General features: G+C 51.7%; 1 protein-coding gene across 4 annotated transcripts in view; it reads right to left on the minus strand.

Moving 5' to 3' along the window:
* Positions 1-17,323, minus strand: part of GFPT1 (glutamine--fructose-6-phosphate transaminase 1) — a 37,849-nt gene that overhangs the window by 3,429 nt on the left and 17,097 nt on the right. For 2 of the 4 annotated variants that reach the window (XM_079329019.1, XM_079329018.1), the window contains 12 exons: positions 17,107-17,212; positions 16,042-16,205; positions 14,064-14,159; positions 13,706-13,803; positions 12,557-12,677; positions 10,181-10,338; positions 7,528-7,642; positions 6,819-6,946; positions 5,851-6,018; positions 5,364-5,525; positions 3,968-4,847; positions 1,211-3,895 (listed from right to left, as the gene is read on the minus strand). In XM_079329019.1, coding sequence (XP_079185145.1) covers positions 4,803-4,847; positions 5,364-5,525; positions 5,851-6,018; positions 6,819-6,946; positions 7,528-7,642; positions 10,181-10,338; positions 12,557-12,677; positions 13,706-13,803; positions 14,064-14,159; positions 16,042-16,205; positions 17,107-17,212 — 1,361 coding nt within the window. In that variant the 3' untranslated portion in view covers positions 1,211-3,895; positions 3,968-4,802. Of the gene's footprint in view, positions 1-1,210; positions 3,896-3,967; positions 4,848-5,363; positions 5,526-5,850; positions 6,019-6,818; positions 6,947-7,527; positions 7,643-10,180; positions 10,339-12,556; positions 12,678-13,705; positions 13,804-14,063; positions 14,160-16,041; positions 16,206-17,106; positions 17,213-17,323 lie in introns of those variants that run through there. The other 2 variants (XM_079329021.1, XM_079329020.1) reach the window with 1 other exon arrangement.

Here is a 17,323-nt window from a genome sequence, read left to right on the forward strand (position 1 = left end):
CTCCAGGGATGCTGTTCTGGCTCTAGGGATGCTGCTCTGGCCCCAGAGATGCTGCTCTGACCCTGGGGATGCTGCTCTGGCCCTGGGGATGCTGTTCTGGCCCCAGGGATGGTTCCTGGGGGCTGCTGAGAGCACCCAGGGCTCAGGAGCTGCAGCTCTCCAGGTCAGGGGTGCTGCTCCCAAGGGCCTCCCAGTGTCTCCTGCTCCTCCTGTGCACAGGGGGGTGGCTCTGTCGCCTGCTCTGTCCTCACCCCACCCCTGGCTCTGGCTATGCCTTTCTGAGGAGGGCAATCAGCAATATTATTGCAATTAGCAATAGCTTTTACCTGTCTGGGACAAGTAACAGAACAGGTGCTGCTTTGCATCATTCTGGAGCAGTCAGTGCAATGCCATTTATTCAAACCAAATGCCTGTGCCCTCCTGGTTTCTGGGGTTTATTAATCAGCTTGTACGACAGACTGTGCAGGGTTGAAAGGTTTCTGTGCAGTCCTGCTCCCACCTTGCCTTGTGCCATGGCCACACTGCAAGTTCCAGGCCCTAGAGAGGAGCCTGGGGACCTTCCAGTGCTGGTTCTTGTCCAGGGAAGGTTTTGAGAGGAAAGCCTGTGCTGCTGCCTTTGTGTAAGCAAATAAAGGCTGGAGTTTGATGCTGCTGCCCTGGAGAGGTGAAGAGCCCTGAGGAAACGAATCCAAGAGGAAGAGGGTGGGATTCCAGCCAGTGTTTTATCACCATGGGATTCCCTCACACAGCCAGCCAGGTGTTTCACCCTGAGCCCCCAGAACTGCTCTGACCTGACCCTGGTCTCAGCTCAGCCTCACCCACACTGGCTCCTCCTTGGAAAAGCAGCTGAATTTCAGAGGCTGTGGAATGTGGGTTACACTCACTGAGCAGGGTCATGTATGGGCTGTGCTGACTGCAGCTGTCTCTGTGGTGATTAAATAAGGTTATTCAATAAGAATTAAGGTACAGAAACAGCTCTGCCTTAGGGGGATTTCACAGGCTTCCTTGTAGAGAGGAAAAAATCACAGTTAGGAAAGGGCAGGTGAAACATGAGAAATGAAATACAGGCTGAATCTCTGACCTGAAAACAGCCTCACTGGTCAGGAGAGGGCGAGTTAAGCCCTGAGGTTTTCTGCTTTGTACATCCAGCCCTTAACTTCCACAGGGGTTCTCTGTTCTCAATGGATTTAACTAAAGACCAGTAATTCCATTTGTTTAATGTAGGGCACTTGATTTTATTCAAAGGGTGAGATACAAAAAAAGTAAGCAAAGAGACAAAACCCAAATTATAGAACACTACAGACAAAAGTAAGACATGTTCTGCATACAGCACACAACAGAAACACGGTACAGTCTGGTCCCCACAACCCAAGGCAGCTGGATATGTACAGCAGAGACAGAGAATCTACAAGGGAGGAAATGTGGGTTTGCCACTCAAATGTCTATTTACAGAAATTGAATTGAAGGCAAAGAGTTTTCTTTCTTTCTTTCTTTTCCCAACCCAAATACTTCTGTTTCTTCTTCTTCCTGTTTCTGGTGAGGAGGAGGGACTCCATGCTTTGAGGCAAGTTTGGTACATTCAGGTAGGATCTAAAATTAGCCACAGCTAAACACTCACCTGCTACTTAAGCTACTTAATTTCAGTCCCTCCCTCCATCCAACACAGCCACCAGGCACCTGCTGATGGCATCAAGGACTCCCAGGACAGCCAGGGAGGGGAAGGGCCAGTTGTGCACTGGGGTGGGTTTGCTTTGTGCCTCAGAGGCTTCACTCTGCAGCTCAGGCAGAGCTCAGGGCTAGGCTGGAGGCTCCACACCCAGCTCTGGTGGGGCCCACGAGCTCCAGCCCACTGGGAAAGGCTCTGGCTGGTGGCTGGGGGGAGCCTGACCCAGCACAGGGTGTCCAGGCAGCTTTTTGGACAGAAGGGTCCCCCCAGCTCACACAGATGGCCCTGCCCAGGGACTGATGGGCTCTTGGGGAGAACTGCAGAGTGCTGCCTATGACAAATCTGGGAGAAAACTGCCCACAGCCCCTCTGCAGCAGAGCCAGGGGAAAAAAACCTTTCTGGCTGCAGCATGTTCCATGTGCAGCCTAATTTCCATGTGTGGAATCTCTCTGAGAACTGCCAGGCAGAAACATGTGCTGAGCTGGGAGCTCTCTGGTCTTTGGTCATTAAACCCCCCCAAAATCCTCAGGGCTTCCCTCTGAGTCTCTGCAGGTGAGGAAGAGAGTTACAACAAAATAAACTGTGATCAAAGTGGGCAGGAATAGGAGCTGCTATTCCAGATGGCAAAGGCCTTGATTTGCATTTTTATTTACCTGTGGCTCAATTTTAGAGACAGGGCTACTGAATTTTTCAACACCTCCGTGAGGAAGGAAAGAATTTCACTGGCTCAGTAAGCAAAACATTCATTTGGGAGAGCAGAAGACTGACTGGCTGTTAATAAATACCACAAGACATCCTAAAAGTTTTCTAAGGAAAAGAGAAACATCATCTGTTCATCGAAATGCAACAGGTGGACAAAATGAGGTAAGGAAAGCTAAAAAGAGTCCTTTGTACATTCTCACTTCACACTGCATGGCAACAACAACAACAACAACAAGGAGATGCTTAACAGGTTCCTCAGCAGAGGAATTCTTCATCCAGGTGTGCTCCAGAGCATCCTTTGGGACTGAGCCTACAGCAGCACCAGCCTCACTGGCCCAGCTCTGAGCCCTCAGCTTGGGCAGGCAGTGGGACACCCAGGCAGAGCAGGGGTGGCACTACCTGCTCCCCTGAGCCACCAGTGCCTCCAGCTGCAGGGAACAAGGATTTGCCTGGCCCAGCACAAAGCCAGAGAGCTCAGCACGACCCCTACAGCTCCACTGTCAGCCTGGACACTTCAACTCAGACTCCTGCTCTTTGGTCCTCTTGGTACAACTTTCACCAACATGTCACAGCCTGCACCACCAAACTGCTGCCACCAGCTGGTGTTCACCCTGAGCAAGGCAGGGCAAGAGCAATGCTGGCTGCAGGCACACAAAAAGGGCCTCAAATCATTCCCCTGTGGGGCTGCTTCCCATGAGATCCCACTGTGGGAACAAGGATGGGACAGTGCACATCCTATGCCAGGGGAGCCAGCCTGGGGGGAGGAGGAGCAGCTGTCCCCAGCTCTGAGCACTGCACAGCCTTCTTCTTCCCTAAGGACAATTATCACCCTCCAGTACAGGCCATGGTTAGGCTGGCACAAGGCAGTGCCTCACACACAGCATTTGCTGAACTAAAATGCAGCATTTCCCACTTTGCTCTTAAACAGACACTGGCAGCACAATGTGCTCATAAATTAATAGTCTGAATATGGCAGATTAATAAACACACAGACTGGCTTGCAGAAGCTGTTTCCAGGCACATTCTCATCATGAACTGAGCCTTGAGCTGACACTGCACTGAAGTGGAAGAGTCCCTGTGGGATCACACAAAGCAGAATTGACAGTCTTTGGGAATTCCTTGCTCAGGGAGCAGCCTGGGTGACTGTGCCACCCTGTGCCAGGGGAGCTGGGGTTGTCCCCAAGCACTGCATTGGCTAAAGCCACTTTCCAGGGGCAGTAAATGAGCTGGAATATTCACCAGCACCATTTTATACCTTGTGGTTTTACAGTGCCTGTGTAAAGCTAATTCAAAACCCAGCAAGATGGCAGGAAATTCACCTTTTCACATCAGGAAATACAAAATATCTGCCCTTTGATGACTCTGAAAAAGTCAGGTTTTGAGCCCTGAAGATACATTTTGGGTCATTTTTTATTCTCTTCAAGCTTTTTATATAACTATTACCCAGGTATTTATTTCTGTTGTGTTTATGGAACATTCTTATCCTCTTCAGGTGTGTCACAGCTGGGTCACTCAGGTCTGTCACAGCTGTGTCATTCTGGTCTGTCACACCTGGGTCACTCAGGTGTGTCACACCTGGGTCACTCAGGTCTGTCACACCTGGGTCACTCAGGTGTGCTCACAGTGCCCCTCAGTTCGAGAGGAAAATCCTCAGCACAGGAAATCTTCCACTTGTTTTAAATCCTCAGCACAGGAAAACTTCCTCTTGTTTGAAAAAGCCCAAGCAGCAGCAGGCAGCAGCTGTGAGCCAGCCCTGGACTCCCCTCTTGCCCTCACCCCCTCTGGCTGTGCTGAGCACACAGCACCATGGCCACTGTGGCTAGGAGATTGTCTTGCTCTGTTTTTGGCATAGATAAAACCCTCCTGCAGCAGCTCTTGGCACACTCAGCAGGTGCCCAGGGGAGGAGGCTGTGCCAGCTCAGCTGAATTCCCTTTTGCACCTGAGGCAGGAATTTACCCCAAAGGCTTGCCTGCAGTTTTATTCACTGGTAAAATATCTGCACAAGCATGACCAGCTCTCGTTCCAGTTGTGTGTCCTGGTGTCCTGCTTCACTGCCTGAGAGCATGACAGGGCATGGAGTAATTCCTTCAGAGGTTTCTCATCAGTGACTGGAATGAGCCACATTGGTAAGAGACAATGACATCAGCTCAGAGTAAAGTGGAGGGCCCCTTACCTAGAAGACTCAGCAATCTTTAAGGAAAACCATTTAACATCTTTCATGGAAGTCTACTGATCAAAAAAACCCAGAGCTATTGACATAGCATGTGGAATCAATTGGACAATCACTAATGTAATGGAATTATGATGATCTTATACACAAACAACGATTTACCAAAATAAGATTTACCTAGGGGGCTTTAAAATCGAGTTATTTTGGTACCAAAAAAAGTCTTTCATTTAATTCCCCTTTGCCCCTATGATTCAGATGATCTTTCACTCTACAGTTACGGACTTGGCCAGATTTCTTGGAAAATCAACCTGCAGAGAGGGAGGAGAAAGAACAGGCTTGTGAGTATTTACACACTTTGTTTGTTTGTGTATAACTTTGCAACGTGTGGAATGTCTACCCTGGGTTTCAACTGAAAACAACCCAACATATTCTCACATTAATTTAGGCCAATCAGTGCAGAAAACAGTCCACAACCTTAATTGCTACAACTGCTCTGTCAGAACTAAGGAGGGAGTCCCTTAGTCCACGTGGTTCCAGTGGCAAGAGGTCACTGGTAACAGCTGGAGGCCAGTGTCTGTATTAAGATCAAACTGCTTGCCAAACCCCCTCCTGGGGATTGCCACCTTCCCTTTAGCTGCCTACAGCCCTCCAGAGCACAGGCAGACATCCCAGCCCAGCTGCACAGAGCCAGCCAGTGTGCTGGCCACCCCAGCTGTGCCCTGGCCACTGCTGGCCCTGGGCAGTGCAGCAGCTGAAGCAGTGGCACAGAGAGGCTGGCACAGCAGCAGCACAAGCAGCACACAGCAGGGAAGGTGTGTACTCACATCATAGCCCCTGAGCACAGCCAGGTGGAAGGCCAGCAGCTGGAGGGGGATCACACTCAGGATCCCCTGCAGACAGTCCACTGAGTGGGGAACTTTGATTGTTCTCTTGTTGTTCTTAATGGTCTCAATGTCCTCCTTGTCACAAATCACCACAGGCCGGCCCTGCAACAGAGGGGAGTGTGAAGGGAAGATCTGGAAGGTTCTTTCCTCCCTTCTGTGCAGAGTGCCAGTGGCAAAATTTAATAGTTAATTTGGAACCAAATTAACAGCTTCACATCCCCTGGGCAGCCCTGCAGAGTATTTAAGGATTAAACAGACCATGCCAGGCTTCTGCAATTGCTGCAAAAACTGCTGCTGAAATGCCCACAGTATTTACTGAGCTCACACGGGGGCAGGGACACCAAAGTGGACAGTCTGGGTGTCTGTGAACTACTCTTCCATTACAATCATCACCTCTGGAACACTGCAGAGTTTGCCAAACCCTCACCTGCCGTGCAATGACCTGCTGCAGGGCGTTCTGGCACTTGGCATAGGTGTGGTCTCTCATGATGATCATGATCACAGGCATCAGCTTGTCCACCAGGGCCAGGGGGCCGTGCTTCAGCTCCCCAGCCAGGATCCCTTCTGAGTGCATGTAGGTGATCTCTTTGATTTTCTGGAGGAGGGAAAGGAATTAATGAAACTTTGAGCAACCTTGTAATGTTTTTGTAACCATCTCTGAGAATTCTTGCACCTGGAAAAACACAGTTCTGGCTCTTTTCAAGTGCAGATGAGTCAGGCCAAAAACCCAGATGCAAGCAGTGCCCTTGGCTGGGTTCTTTGCAGGCACCAACACTTCCACTGTGCCACCAAACCAGCAGAGCCCTTAGAACTCACCATCAGCCACCACAGCCACCCTCCCAGCCTGACTGGGCAGGCAGAGGCACAGAGGACAGGTTAGTATGGCAGGGGGGACACAGCACTGAGAACAGCAGCAATCTGCAATATGTGGCTTTGGAAAGTGCATGCTCAGTTTTCCATTTATTAGGGGTCTCAGTTTGTCCAGTAAAGCATTCCCAGTGTGAACCTGGAAAACACAGCCTTCCATCCCACTGCAGACTGTGCCATGGGCATCCCCCAGCAGCAGCCTCAGCACTGGCACAGTGACTTTCAGCTGTTTGTAATCATGGCAGAGTTTGGGTGCAAAGGGACCTTGAAACCCATCCAGTCCCAGTGGGCAGGGACACCTTCCACCATCCCAGCTGCTCCCAGCCCTGCCCAGCCTGGCCTTGGGCACTTCCAGGGATCCAGGGGCAGCCAGAGCTGCTCTGGGCACCTGTACCAGGACCTTCCATTTAACCCAGTGCTGCCCATGCAGAGCCATGGCTGCACATACAGCTGCACCTGGAGTCAGATGCTGCTCAGGTCTGAAGGCTGTGGCTGTCCCTGAGCCAGCTTTAAATAAAGAAATCTTACCAAGGCTCCCTCCAGACACGTGGCATAGTGGTAGCCACGTCCCATGATGAGGACAGACTTCTGATGGTACAGCTCTGTGGCCAGCTTCTGGATCTCATCATCCATGCTCAGCACTTCTTTAATCAAGTCTAGGGGGAAGGGGAAGAAGACACTGAGTGTGCTCACTTGTGTGCCTCACACTGCACCTCCCACCCACAGACAGCAGTGACCTGTAAATCCCCTGGGCTGCTTGCCTGCTCCAGTTTGGTGGCCTGGAGACACTGACAGAACATGGCTACAAGGAATGGGGACAGCCCCACTGCCCTCCTGATCCCCCCCCCAGCCTCTCTCTGCAAGTCCAGACATGCTGAGCCCCCCACCAGCCCTGCTGAGCCCCCCACCAGCCCAGGGACCAGCCCTGCTGAGCTCTCCCTGCCTTGCTGAGCTCCCCCAACCCTGCTGCAACCCCCCAGCTCTGCTGGCCCCCCCAGCCCAGATCCAGTCCTGCTGCCCCCCCCCAGCCCTGCTGAGCCCCCCCAGCCCAGGATCCAGCCCTGCTGCCCCTCCCCAGCCCAATATCCAGCCCTGCTGCTCCCCCCAGCCCTGCTGCCCCCCCCAGCCCTGCTGGGCCCCCCCAGCCCAGGATCCAGCCCTGCTGCCCCCCCAAGCCCTGCTGCCCCTCCTCAGCTCAGGGTCCAGCCCTGCTGCCCCCCCCAGCCCAGGGTCCCACCTGGCAGCCCCTTCAGCCCCCGCATGATCTCCTTGCGCCGCTCCTGCATGGAGATCCTGTCGTCACACATCATCAGGGCAAACATCACCAGGGACACAAACTGGCTGGTGTAGGCCTGGAGGGGCACCAGAGAAACGTCACTGCAGCACAGACAAGTGAGATCCTCAGCCCAGCTGTGCCCCTGCTCTCAGTGTGACACCCAGGAGCAGCTTGGATTCCAAGTGAGCACTGAAAATGAGCGTGGGCTCACGAGGAAAATCACCTGGGCACATCTCAACAGGGGCAGGTGATGATCTCATGCTCCAGGAGATTCAGACACAACAACCAAGATTTCCTATTCTAAGCTTCCCTGGTGACTGCTAAACCCTATTTTGTGACCATCCCCAAGTCCTCACTGCAAGTGACTCCTGAGAGGACTGGGGAGGAGCAGGGCACTGTGTTTGGTAGAAGCCCATAACACCCAATCTCAACCAGCTGGGATTTTTTTTTAGGACCACATTTAGGGAACACAAAGGCAGCTGTGATTTCCCACCTGCCTTCTTCAGGAACAAACTCTCCTGAACTCCTCCCCTGCCTGCAAGAGCTGTCCCTGCCTTTGAGGGCAATCCCTGCACAGGCAGGTGACAGGAGGGCTCAACCAGGGCAGGTCTGGTCACAGGGACACCTTGGGGCCAGCCTGGCACTGAAGCCATGCAGAGGTAAGATCAAGGTGTGGAGTATTTTTGTCCCTTCCTAAGCAAGGATCAGACAAACTTCTGTGTGGCTGCACTGGAGGAGAGTGAAATGGCTCTGAAGGAACTCAGAAAAGCTGCAGTGATGCTGCCTGGAGGAGTCTGCTGTGAAATGGGAGCTGCTCTGCTTCATGCAGCTGGAGGCTGCAGAAGTCCACAGCACCCAGCAGCCACATTAACATGCCTGGGCTGTTTAGAATATTCTCAAAAGGAAGTTCTGGGCAACCTCAGGGCCCAAACTTTTCAAGTTTTTATTTCATATATGCACAGCTTTGGTAACACCCCATACCATCAGAGAAAAAAAGCCATTTTATCTCCAAACTGTAACTGTTGGCCATGTGAAAACAACAGGGACAAACAGCTCGTTCAAGAGTTTCTTGTAAGAGACTCATGAATTTTCCATGATCAAATTCCCCAATGAACTATTAAACTCAAATGTGGTTTTTGGCTGAATTTATGTAACAGATTGACATCATCTCGCCTCTAAATATAACTAAACCAAAGCAGATTTCACCATGCAGAAGCACTTCACCAAAATGAAAGGCAGCAAAGTTATTTTCTACACACTGCCAGAATAATCCTATTACCTGGACACAAATAGGAGGTTTCTGTAAAAGACCATTCCCCCATTTGCTAAAAGTATAATTTTAATATCCCATTATGGTGAAGCAGAGCCAGTGAGGGAGCTACATGCAGACAAAGTTTCCACTATCTTGTCTATTAATTTCCTTTTGCATCTCTGACCTTAAACTGAGCCTGCACCTCCAGACAAACATGGCAAAGAACCATTCCCTCCGAGAGCCGTTTGTGTGTGATGTTTCAGGCAGTTTCCTGGGTTATCTCTAAGGGACCCAGAGCGAGCTGCAGGACAGGAAGGGGCAGGTGTGTCCCTGCAGCTCAGTGCAGCCCAGTGCAGCTAGTGCAGCTCAGTGCAGCTCAGTGCAGCAAGTGCAGCCCAGTGCAGCTCAGTGCAGCCCAGTGCAGCTCAGTGCAGCTCAGTGCAGCTCAGTGCAGCCCAGTGCAGGTAGTGCAGCTCAGTGCAGCTAGTGCAGCCCAGTGCAGCTCAGTGCAGCCCAATGCAGCTCAGTGCAGCTCAGTGCAGCCCAGTGCAGCCCAGTGCAGCCCAATGCAGCCCAGTGCAGCTCAGTGCAGCTAGTGCAGGTAGTGCAGCTCAGTGCAGCCCAGTGCAGCTCAGTGCAGCTAGTGCAGGTAGTGCAGCTCAATGCAGCCCAGTGCAGCTAGTGCAGCCCAGTGCAGCTCAGTGCAGCCCAGTGCAGCTCAGTGCAGCCCAGTGCAGCTAGTGCAGGTAGTGCAGCTCAGTGCAGCCCAGTGCAGCCCAGTGCAGCTCAGTGCAGCCCAGTGCAGCCCAATGCAGCCCAGTGCAGCTCAGTGCAGCTCAGTGCAGCTAGTGCAGGTAGTGCAGCTCAGTGCAGCCCAGTGCAGCTCAGTGCAGCCCAGTGCAGCTAGTGCAGGTAGTGCAGCTCAGTGCAGCTCAGTGCAGCCCAGTGCAGCCCAGTGCAGCTCAGTGCAGCCCAGTGCAGCTAGTGCAGCCCAGTGCAGGTAGTGCAGCTCAGTGCAGCCCAGTGCAGCTCAGTGCAGCCCAGTGCAGCTAGTGCAGCCCAGTGCAGCTCAGTGCAGCCCAGTGCAGCTAGTGCAGCCCAGTGCAGGTAGTGCAGCTCAGTGCAGCCCAGTGCAGCTCAGTGCAGCCCAGTGCAGCTCAGTGCAGCCCAGTGCAGGTAGTGCAGCTCAATGCAGCCCAGTGCAGCTCAGTGCAGCCCAGTGCAGCTAGTGCAGCCCAGTGCAGCCCAGTGCAGCCCAGTGCAGCTAGTGCAGCCCAGTGCAGCCCAGTGCAGCCCAGTGCAGCCCAGTGCAGCCCATACAGCCCAGTGCAGCCCATACAGCCCAGTGCAGCCCGTGCCCACCTTGGTGCTGGCCACGCCGATCTCGGGGCCCGCGTTGATGTGCACACCGCAGTCGGTCTCGCGCGAGATGGAGCTGCCCACTGTGTTGGTGATGCCCACGGTCAGCGCCCCACGCTCCTTGCAGTAACGCAGGCACATCAGAGTGTCTGCTGTCTCACCTGCAGCACGGGGCACAGGGCACAGGGGACACACACAGGGAGCACAGGGGACACAGGGGAGCACAGAGAACACGCAGGGAGCACAGGGGACACACAGGGAACACAGGGAACAGATACAGGGAACACAAGACACACAGAACACACACAGGGAGCACAGGGACAACAGGGAGCACAGAGAACACACAGGGAGCACAGGGAACATGGGAGCACAGAGAACACACACAGGGAACACAGAGAACACACACAGAGAACATACACAGGGAGTACAGGGAACACAGGGGACACAGGGACAACACACAGAACATACACAGGGAACACACACAAGAAGAACAGGGAACACAGGGAGCACACAGGGAGCACAGGGAAACACAGGGAGCACAGGGAAACACACACAGGGAACAGGAGCACAGAGAAACACAGGGAACACAGAACACACACAGGGAACACACACAGGGGAACACAGAGAACACAGGGACAACAGGGAACACGGGACACACGGGGAGCACAGGTAACACAGGGGAACACAGGGAGTACACACAGAACATACACAGGGAACACACACAGGAAGAACACGGAACACAGGGAGCACACACAAGGAACACAGGGAACACACAGGGAGCACGGGAATAGGGAAACACACACAGGGAACACAGGGAAGCACAGAGAAACACAGGAGAATACACACAGGGAACACAGGGGAGCACAGAGAAACACAGGGAACACACACAGGGAACACAGGGAACACACACAGGGAACACAGGGAACACACACAGGGGAACACAGGGATGGGTGCTCAGTGCTGCTGCCACTGCAGGTGGGGAATGCACAAACTCCCCAGTCACAGCCCCAGGGTTTGTGCTCCCTGCACACCACAGAGGTGGCAGCAGCCACTCCAGCCCCAGCACACTGAGTGTGAACCCTAACCACAGGGCAGTGACACCCAGAAAACACAAAACCTATCTGCAGCCTTTGGTGTAAGGAAAAGCCAGTGTTCTGCTACAGATTGGAATAAAGGCAGTTCAAGGATTGTCCCTTTAACAAAAATCAACTTCATTTGTTTTCCTGGTTAACAAAAATTCATCTGGGCAGGGAGGTAGGGGGGGAAACACATTTCAGGGACATCTTGAGCTGCTCATGGGCTGAGCTCCAGAGATGGGCTGTGAATGGAAGCTGCTGTGGCTTGCAGCTCGTGTCACCAGCTTGCTTTAGTCCTGAAAGGACACAACTCTGAGCACTCCTGCATGTGCAAGGTGACAGGAAAGGGCAAAAACCCCAGAAGAGGCCAGTGCCTTTCTCCTTAGTGCCCAAACCTGTACTGCACAGTGCTCCACTCAAAGACAGATGTGCAGGGTGGGAATCTACTCTAAAAACAGATTTATGGGTGGGGGGAGTAAGTTATTTGAGCTCAGTGTTTACTCTGGGTTGATGAGCAAGCTCAGGTTGCTGCAAAATCTTTGTTAGTTTGCCACATCCAACACTTTAGGGAAAGGTGGAGCCCCTTGTGTGCCCTCAGGAGTGTTCCCTGTTAGACTGGGACAGGACTGGCTCTAAGGGACACAAAAACCTCAGGGAGAACCTGACCCTTAGCCCCTCACAGAGAGGATATTCTGAGACGAAAAAAGGTGTTACAGAGAAGAAAAAATTGCTCCCAAAAGGGTGTTTTAACCTGTGGAGACAAAGTACTGACTGGTTTCAGTGTCCCAGCTGAAGATCATGAAAACTTGAAATGCAACTAAGGGGGAAATGAAGTAGTTTTGTATTGCAGCTGTCCTTGAAAATATGAAATACCTAATATAAATTATTATATGCCTCAGTGTGCCTTTTATCTCCCACTCCATTCCAAGTTAGTTGGATTTTCTGTTATTCATGTCAGAGAGTTTCATTTCTTCTGTGGCTCCAATCCATCATATGGTGGTGCTTTAACTAGAGAGCTCCAAATGTTCCAGAGAACAGTGGAGCTGCTTCCTCCCCAGCCCAGCAGCACTCTGCAGTCTGTTGACTGATGCAGAGAAAGGAAGCAAAACTCCTGTTACACCTGTCAGCCCCAGGAGCCCTGCAGCAGCTGCAGAGGGAGGGAGCAGAACCCCCCTGGTCCTGGAAGCTGAGTGTGACCCTCAATCACATCACACACAGTCCCACAGGCAGCACCAGCCTGGGCCCTGCTGTCCTGCCTCAGTTTTGGGCAGCAGGGAGTGGGGGCTGGGAGGGGAGCTCCTACCTGACTGGCTGAGGAAGAAGCAGACATCATCCCTGAACACAGGGGTGTTCCTGTCCAGGAAGTCACTGGCCAGCTCCACCATGACAGGTAACTCAGTCAGCTCCTCCAGCACCTGGCGGGTCTGGCACAAGGAGGGGCAGCAAGTCAGCTCTGACATCATGGTTAGAAAAACAGGGGTTTGCACAAAAAAAGCTTTCTAGCTGCCACACTGGAAAATATTACTGTTAAAACCCTGTGTGAAAAGCACAGGATTATACTTTAATTACTCAGTATTGCCCACACTCAAGTCACCACCAAGCCCTGTGAGAAGCAACCTTGCCTTCCTTGGCACTACCAGCAGCCTGTGAGGACAACTCCTCCCTCAAATGGAGATTTCTCTTCAGCAAGCTCACTTATTATATAACCCTCCATATAAATTATGCAATGCTGAGTGTCCTGTGTGTGCATCACACTGCAGCCTGAAAAACTCAAACCCCACCTACACCCAGGCCAAGCCTGGTCCCCACCTGGCTCCTGTTTGCATTCTGCTCCTGCATCACCCCTCCCCTGCCAGCTGCCTTTCTTAACAGAGCAGCTTTTGTTTTCCAAAGCCTTCCACAGCCATGGAAGTCACAGGAACCACTTCCCCAAGTTCAGCTTCATCAGCTTTTGTTTCCTCCTGCTGCTGCTGTGAACTGAGTCTGGTGTTTGCACCTTCCACAAGGCTCCTCCTTCATTCACCTGTGTGCACTTGCTTACTCTTAACCTGATTAAGAATCAATCCCTAACCTGAAATCAATCCTTAATCTGCTTGGCACACTCCATGCACTCTGCAGGAAGAACCTCAGAGCCTCTGCCAGTGCCTGAAGGGGCTCCAAGAGAGGTGAAGAGGGATTAGGGTCAGGGATGAAGTGGCAGGACAAAGGAGAATGGCTTTAAATTGACAAAGAGTAGACTTGAATGAGATTTTTAGGACAAAACTTTTCCCTGGGAGGGTGGGCAGGGCTGGCACAGGGTGCCCAGAGCAGCGGTGGCTGCCCCTGGATCCCTGGCAGTGCCCAAGGCCAGGCTGGACACACAGTGGGAAGTGTCCCTGCCATGGCAGGGGTGGCACTGGTGGGCTGAGAGGTGCCTGCAGCCCAGCCCAGCCCAGCCCAGCCCAGCACTCACTGCCACTCCTGCGTGGTAACTCGTGCCACAGGCGATGAGGATCAAACGCCGACACCTCTGGATCTCCTTGATGTGATCCTTCAGCCCACCCAGGTTCACTGTGAGCAAGACCAGAGAGCAACATCAGCAAGGAGAAGTTCTCAAGATCACTGGTGCTAACAGCATGTTACCATCCCCACCACACACTGTGCCAAAAACCATCACAACTTGGGACCTTGCCAGCAGCACGTGCAATTCTGGAAGCTCTGACCCACACTTCATCTCACACCAGCAAGGTTTCCATCTCCCACTTCCTCTCCTCCAGCCCACCCTGCTGGACACTGAGCTGTCAGGAGTGAGGGGGCCCAAGCTCAATTACCAGTATAGTCATCAAAGTTGACCCTTCCTCTCATTGTATTAACAACAGATTCTGGCTGTTCAAATATTTCCTTCTGCATGAATGAGCTGAAGTTACCTATGAAGAAAGAAAGGAAACAAATTAGAACACTAAACTTCCTGTTTATTTTTAAATTACCTCCTGGCAATTGCCATTTTTCCTGTGTATGTAGGGAAAAGTTTGGACCAGACAAAGATTATTAAACTGATACTACTTTTTCTGCCAAAACATCAGCTCATGATGGGAGCTTGATTCAAGTTTCTGGAAGATGTCAGTGAAGGGCAGATCCAGACTGGCAAGTTTGTGAGGGATGAGTCTTGGAAAAACCAGATGGCTCCAAGTAGGAGGCAAAACCCTCAGCCCCACAATTCTCCCCAGTAAGGTGTCAATGACTAGAGAGAAAGCTCCATTATGCTGCAGACAGGTAAAAGATGTTATAAAAGAAAGGCCTTATGAAATCAGTCCTTGCTCTGCCAGATTGCCAAAGCTAGCCTGTCACTTCTAAGTGCAGCCTGCAAGTTCCCAGGCAAAACAGTCTTGGGAATGAGAGTTCTTTAACACATCAACCTATTCTGAGGGAGAAAAATAAGTAGCACCTGCATAAATATTAGAGCTGTCCCATGAGAACCCACAAAGGAAAAATATAAACACCTGAACCTTAGCTCATATACACAAAATCACCCTCTGACCAATGAACAAGGCAGTAAGGGAACTACCAGCCAATTGGTGTTACACACCAAAATGGGTTATGTGAATAAAGAATTAGCTTTTCTGCACAAAGAAAATGCAGGCCCAGCTGATTTATTACAACACATGGCATGTAAGGACTTGTTTCCCCTTGAGCTGTGGCACCTCTGTCCTTGGAGATGCTGCAGCTGAGCAGAGCCTGTCAGCAGCAGGGCAGGGATGGCAGCAGGTGCCCCCCAGCAGCTCCTGAGACAGGGGCTGATGAGTGAGAGCAGCTCATCAGGAAACAGGACATGAGGAATGCCCTGGGCAGAAACACAGGAGAGGCAGACAGAGCCTGAACTGCCAGAAGGACAAGGGCTGCAGGATACCAGTGATGAGAGAAAAATGCAAAACCTGAGCCAGCAAGAACTCATCTCCTGGTGTCTGGAATGTGCCCACAGGGCTAAGACATGCTCCAGAGACAAAGTTAAAAAGTTCAAGTGTTATGAAGAGTTTGGGAGCTTCATCAGAGACCCTTGATGAGCCCTGAATTGGGGAGGACTTTTGGTTCATTTTAATACAAAGCAAGAGTAGGCAGGGCTAGGACATGAATATGTATCAGGCATTATGTAATCCCAGGCTTATAGGTGAGAGGAATGTCAGATTTGTCTTTACAAACAAGCTGTGGGTCTGCTGGTAGACAAAGCTAGCACTAAGAGACAAAAGAAACAGTAGGATGGATTCCATTAATTGATGAATGGAAGAAGAGATTTGCCTTTACAAACAAACTGTAGGTTTGCTGGTAAATGAAATTGGATATTGGAAGATGAAAGAAGCAATGGGGGAAAAACTATAAATTGTATAAGAATTAAGAATTAAAAGGGAGGGTTATACATTGGAGGGGAATGTCAGGTGTCAGGTGTTTGGGAAGTCTGTGCCTCTCAAGTACCTCAGCCCATGGGGAAAGAGAGAGGGAAATGCAGATGGGAAATTGGGATAAAAGGAGGCTGCATCCTCCAAAAATTGGAGAGACCCAGGGGAATGCCCCATGGCCTTTCCCTTTATTCCAATAAAGCAAAAAGAACTCCTCTGTCTCTCTTTTGGACACACAGCTCTGGTGTTTGTGGATTCATTTTCCTGACACAGTGAACAAACAGAGCAGCAGTTTGAAGTTTTGGATCTCACGCTTTGGCAGGAACTATCCCCGTGCCCCTCAGCACTGAATAAACACACACCTACTTTATAACTCTCATTTCCCACATCTCCAGAGCCCTTTGCACATCTCACCCACCCTTCATGATCTGCTGCAGCTCCATCTGCAGGGTCTGCACGGCCCGGCCCGGGTGGTCTCCGGCCGTGCGCTTGACGCGGTGGATGGACAGGCGCCCGTCCACCACGGCCGCCACGTCGTCGTCCTCCAGGAAGATCACGCGGTTGGTGTGCTCGATGACAGCACTGTGGGGCACAGGGGACATCACAGCCTGCCCTGGGCAGCACAGCCCCTCCCCCTGCAGCCCCTGTCCCCTCCAGCAGCTCTGGAGCTGAGAATTTCTTCCCCTTGTGCAGCCACTCCTGTCAAGTGCATCTGCCAGTGGAACTGGGATTTTTCCACCAGCTCAGCACTGATTTCAAGAGAAGCTCTGAACTGCTCAGATGAAGCAGCAGTGGGATCTGTCTGGAGCTGTGCCCTGCTCAAACACAGGAACAGGTCCTTCCCTGCTTTTCCCAGGGATAAGCCACTGTCCCTCCCTGTCCCTCCCTCTGCCCATCTGTAAAACCAGGGACAGCTTTGTGCCAGAGATCTGCTCAGCAGCACTCCCTGGAGTGTCACTGAAAAGCTCTAAAACCAGAACACATCAGGGTGTCCTGAGAGTCTCCGCAATTCTCTGATGCAAAGAGCTGCAGAAGTCAACCACAGCTGTATTTTTACATTCCTGGAGCAAGCACTCATTTCTCTTGAGCCACAGAATCCCAAAAACTCTGCTAAGGCTGTTGGTCTCTCCCCACTCCTCTGGGATTACAATACACCACCTTTGATGATGAAGGAATTGTGTGCAGAGAATCAACACAATTCTTCTCCTAATTAGCATCTGTCCTGCTAATTTAGGTCAGTAGTCTCTCAGGCTCCCTAACACTGGGGAATCTTACCAACAGAGGAGCCTGAAGAATATTAACACTCTACTCCAAGGCCAGTGCTCATTATTTTAACAGCAACTCTGTTTTGGTATTTGTGAAGTAATGGCCACGTACACACAATTTCCTTTATTCACAAAGAAATCAAAGCCTCCCCACCTCTTGCTCAAGAGAGTTTAAACAGGGTATTTCTACACACACCAGAGGTGCTGGAAAACCCTACCTGGCATCAGAAGCAAAGTAATACTCCACAGCTTTCTCCTCCACAGGGAAGAGGCAGGTGGTGCTGTCCACTCGAGACAGGTTGCAGCTCCCTTTCTTGTCTTTCCCTAGGAGACAGGAGGGTCAGGGGTGCCCAGGTGACACAGCTGGGCACAGGTGACACCCAGCAGAGCCCCCAAGGCACAGTACCAACATGAAGCACTATTTCTCTCTGCAGG

Source organism: Erithacus rubecula, assembly GCF_903797595.1.
Source record: "Erithacus rubecula genome assembly, chromosome: 29".
NCBI lineage: Eukaryota > Metazoa > Chordata > Aves > Passeriformes > Muscicapidae > Erithacus > Erithacus rubecula.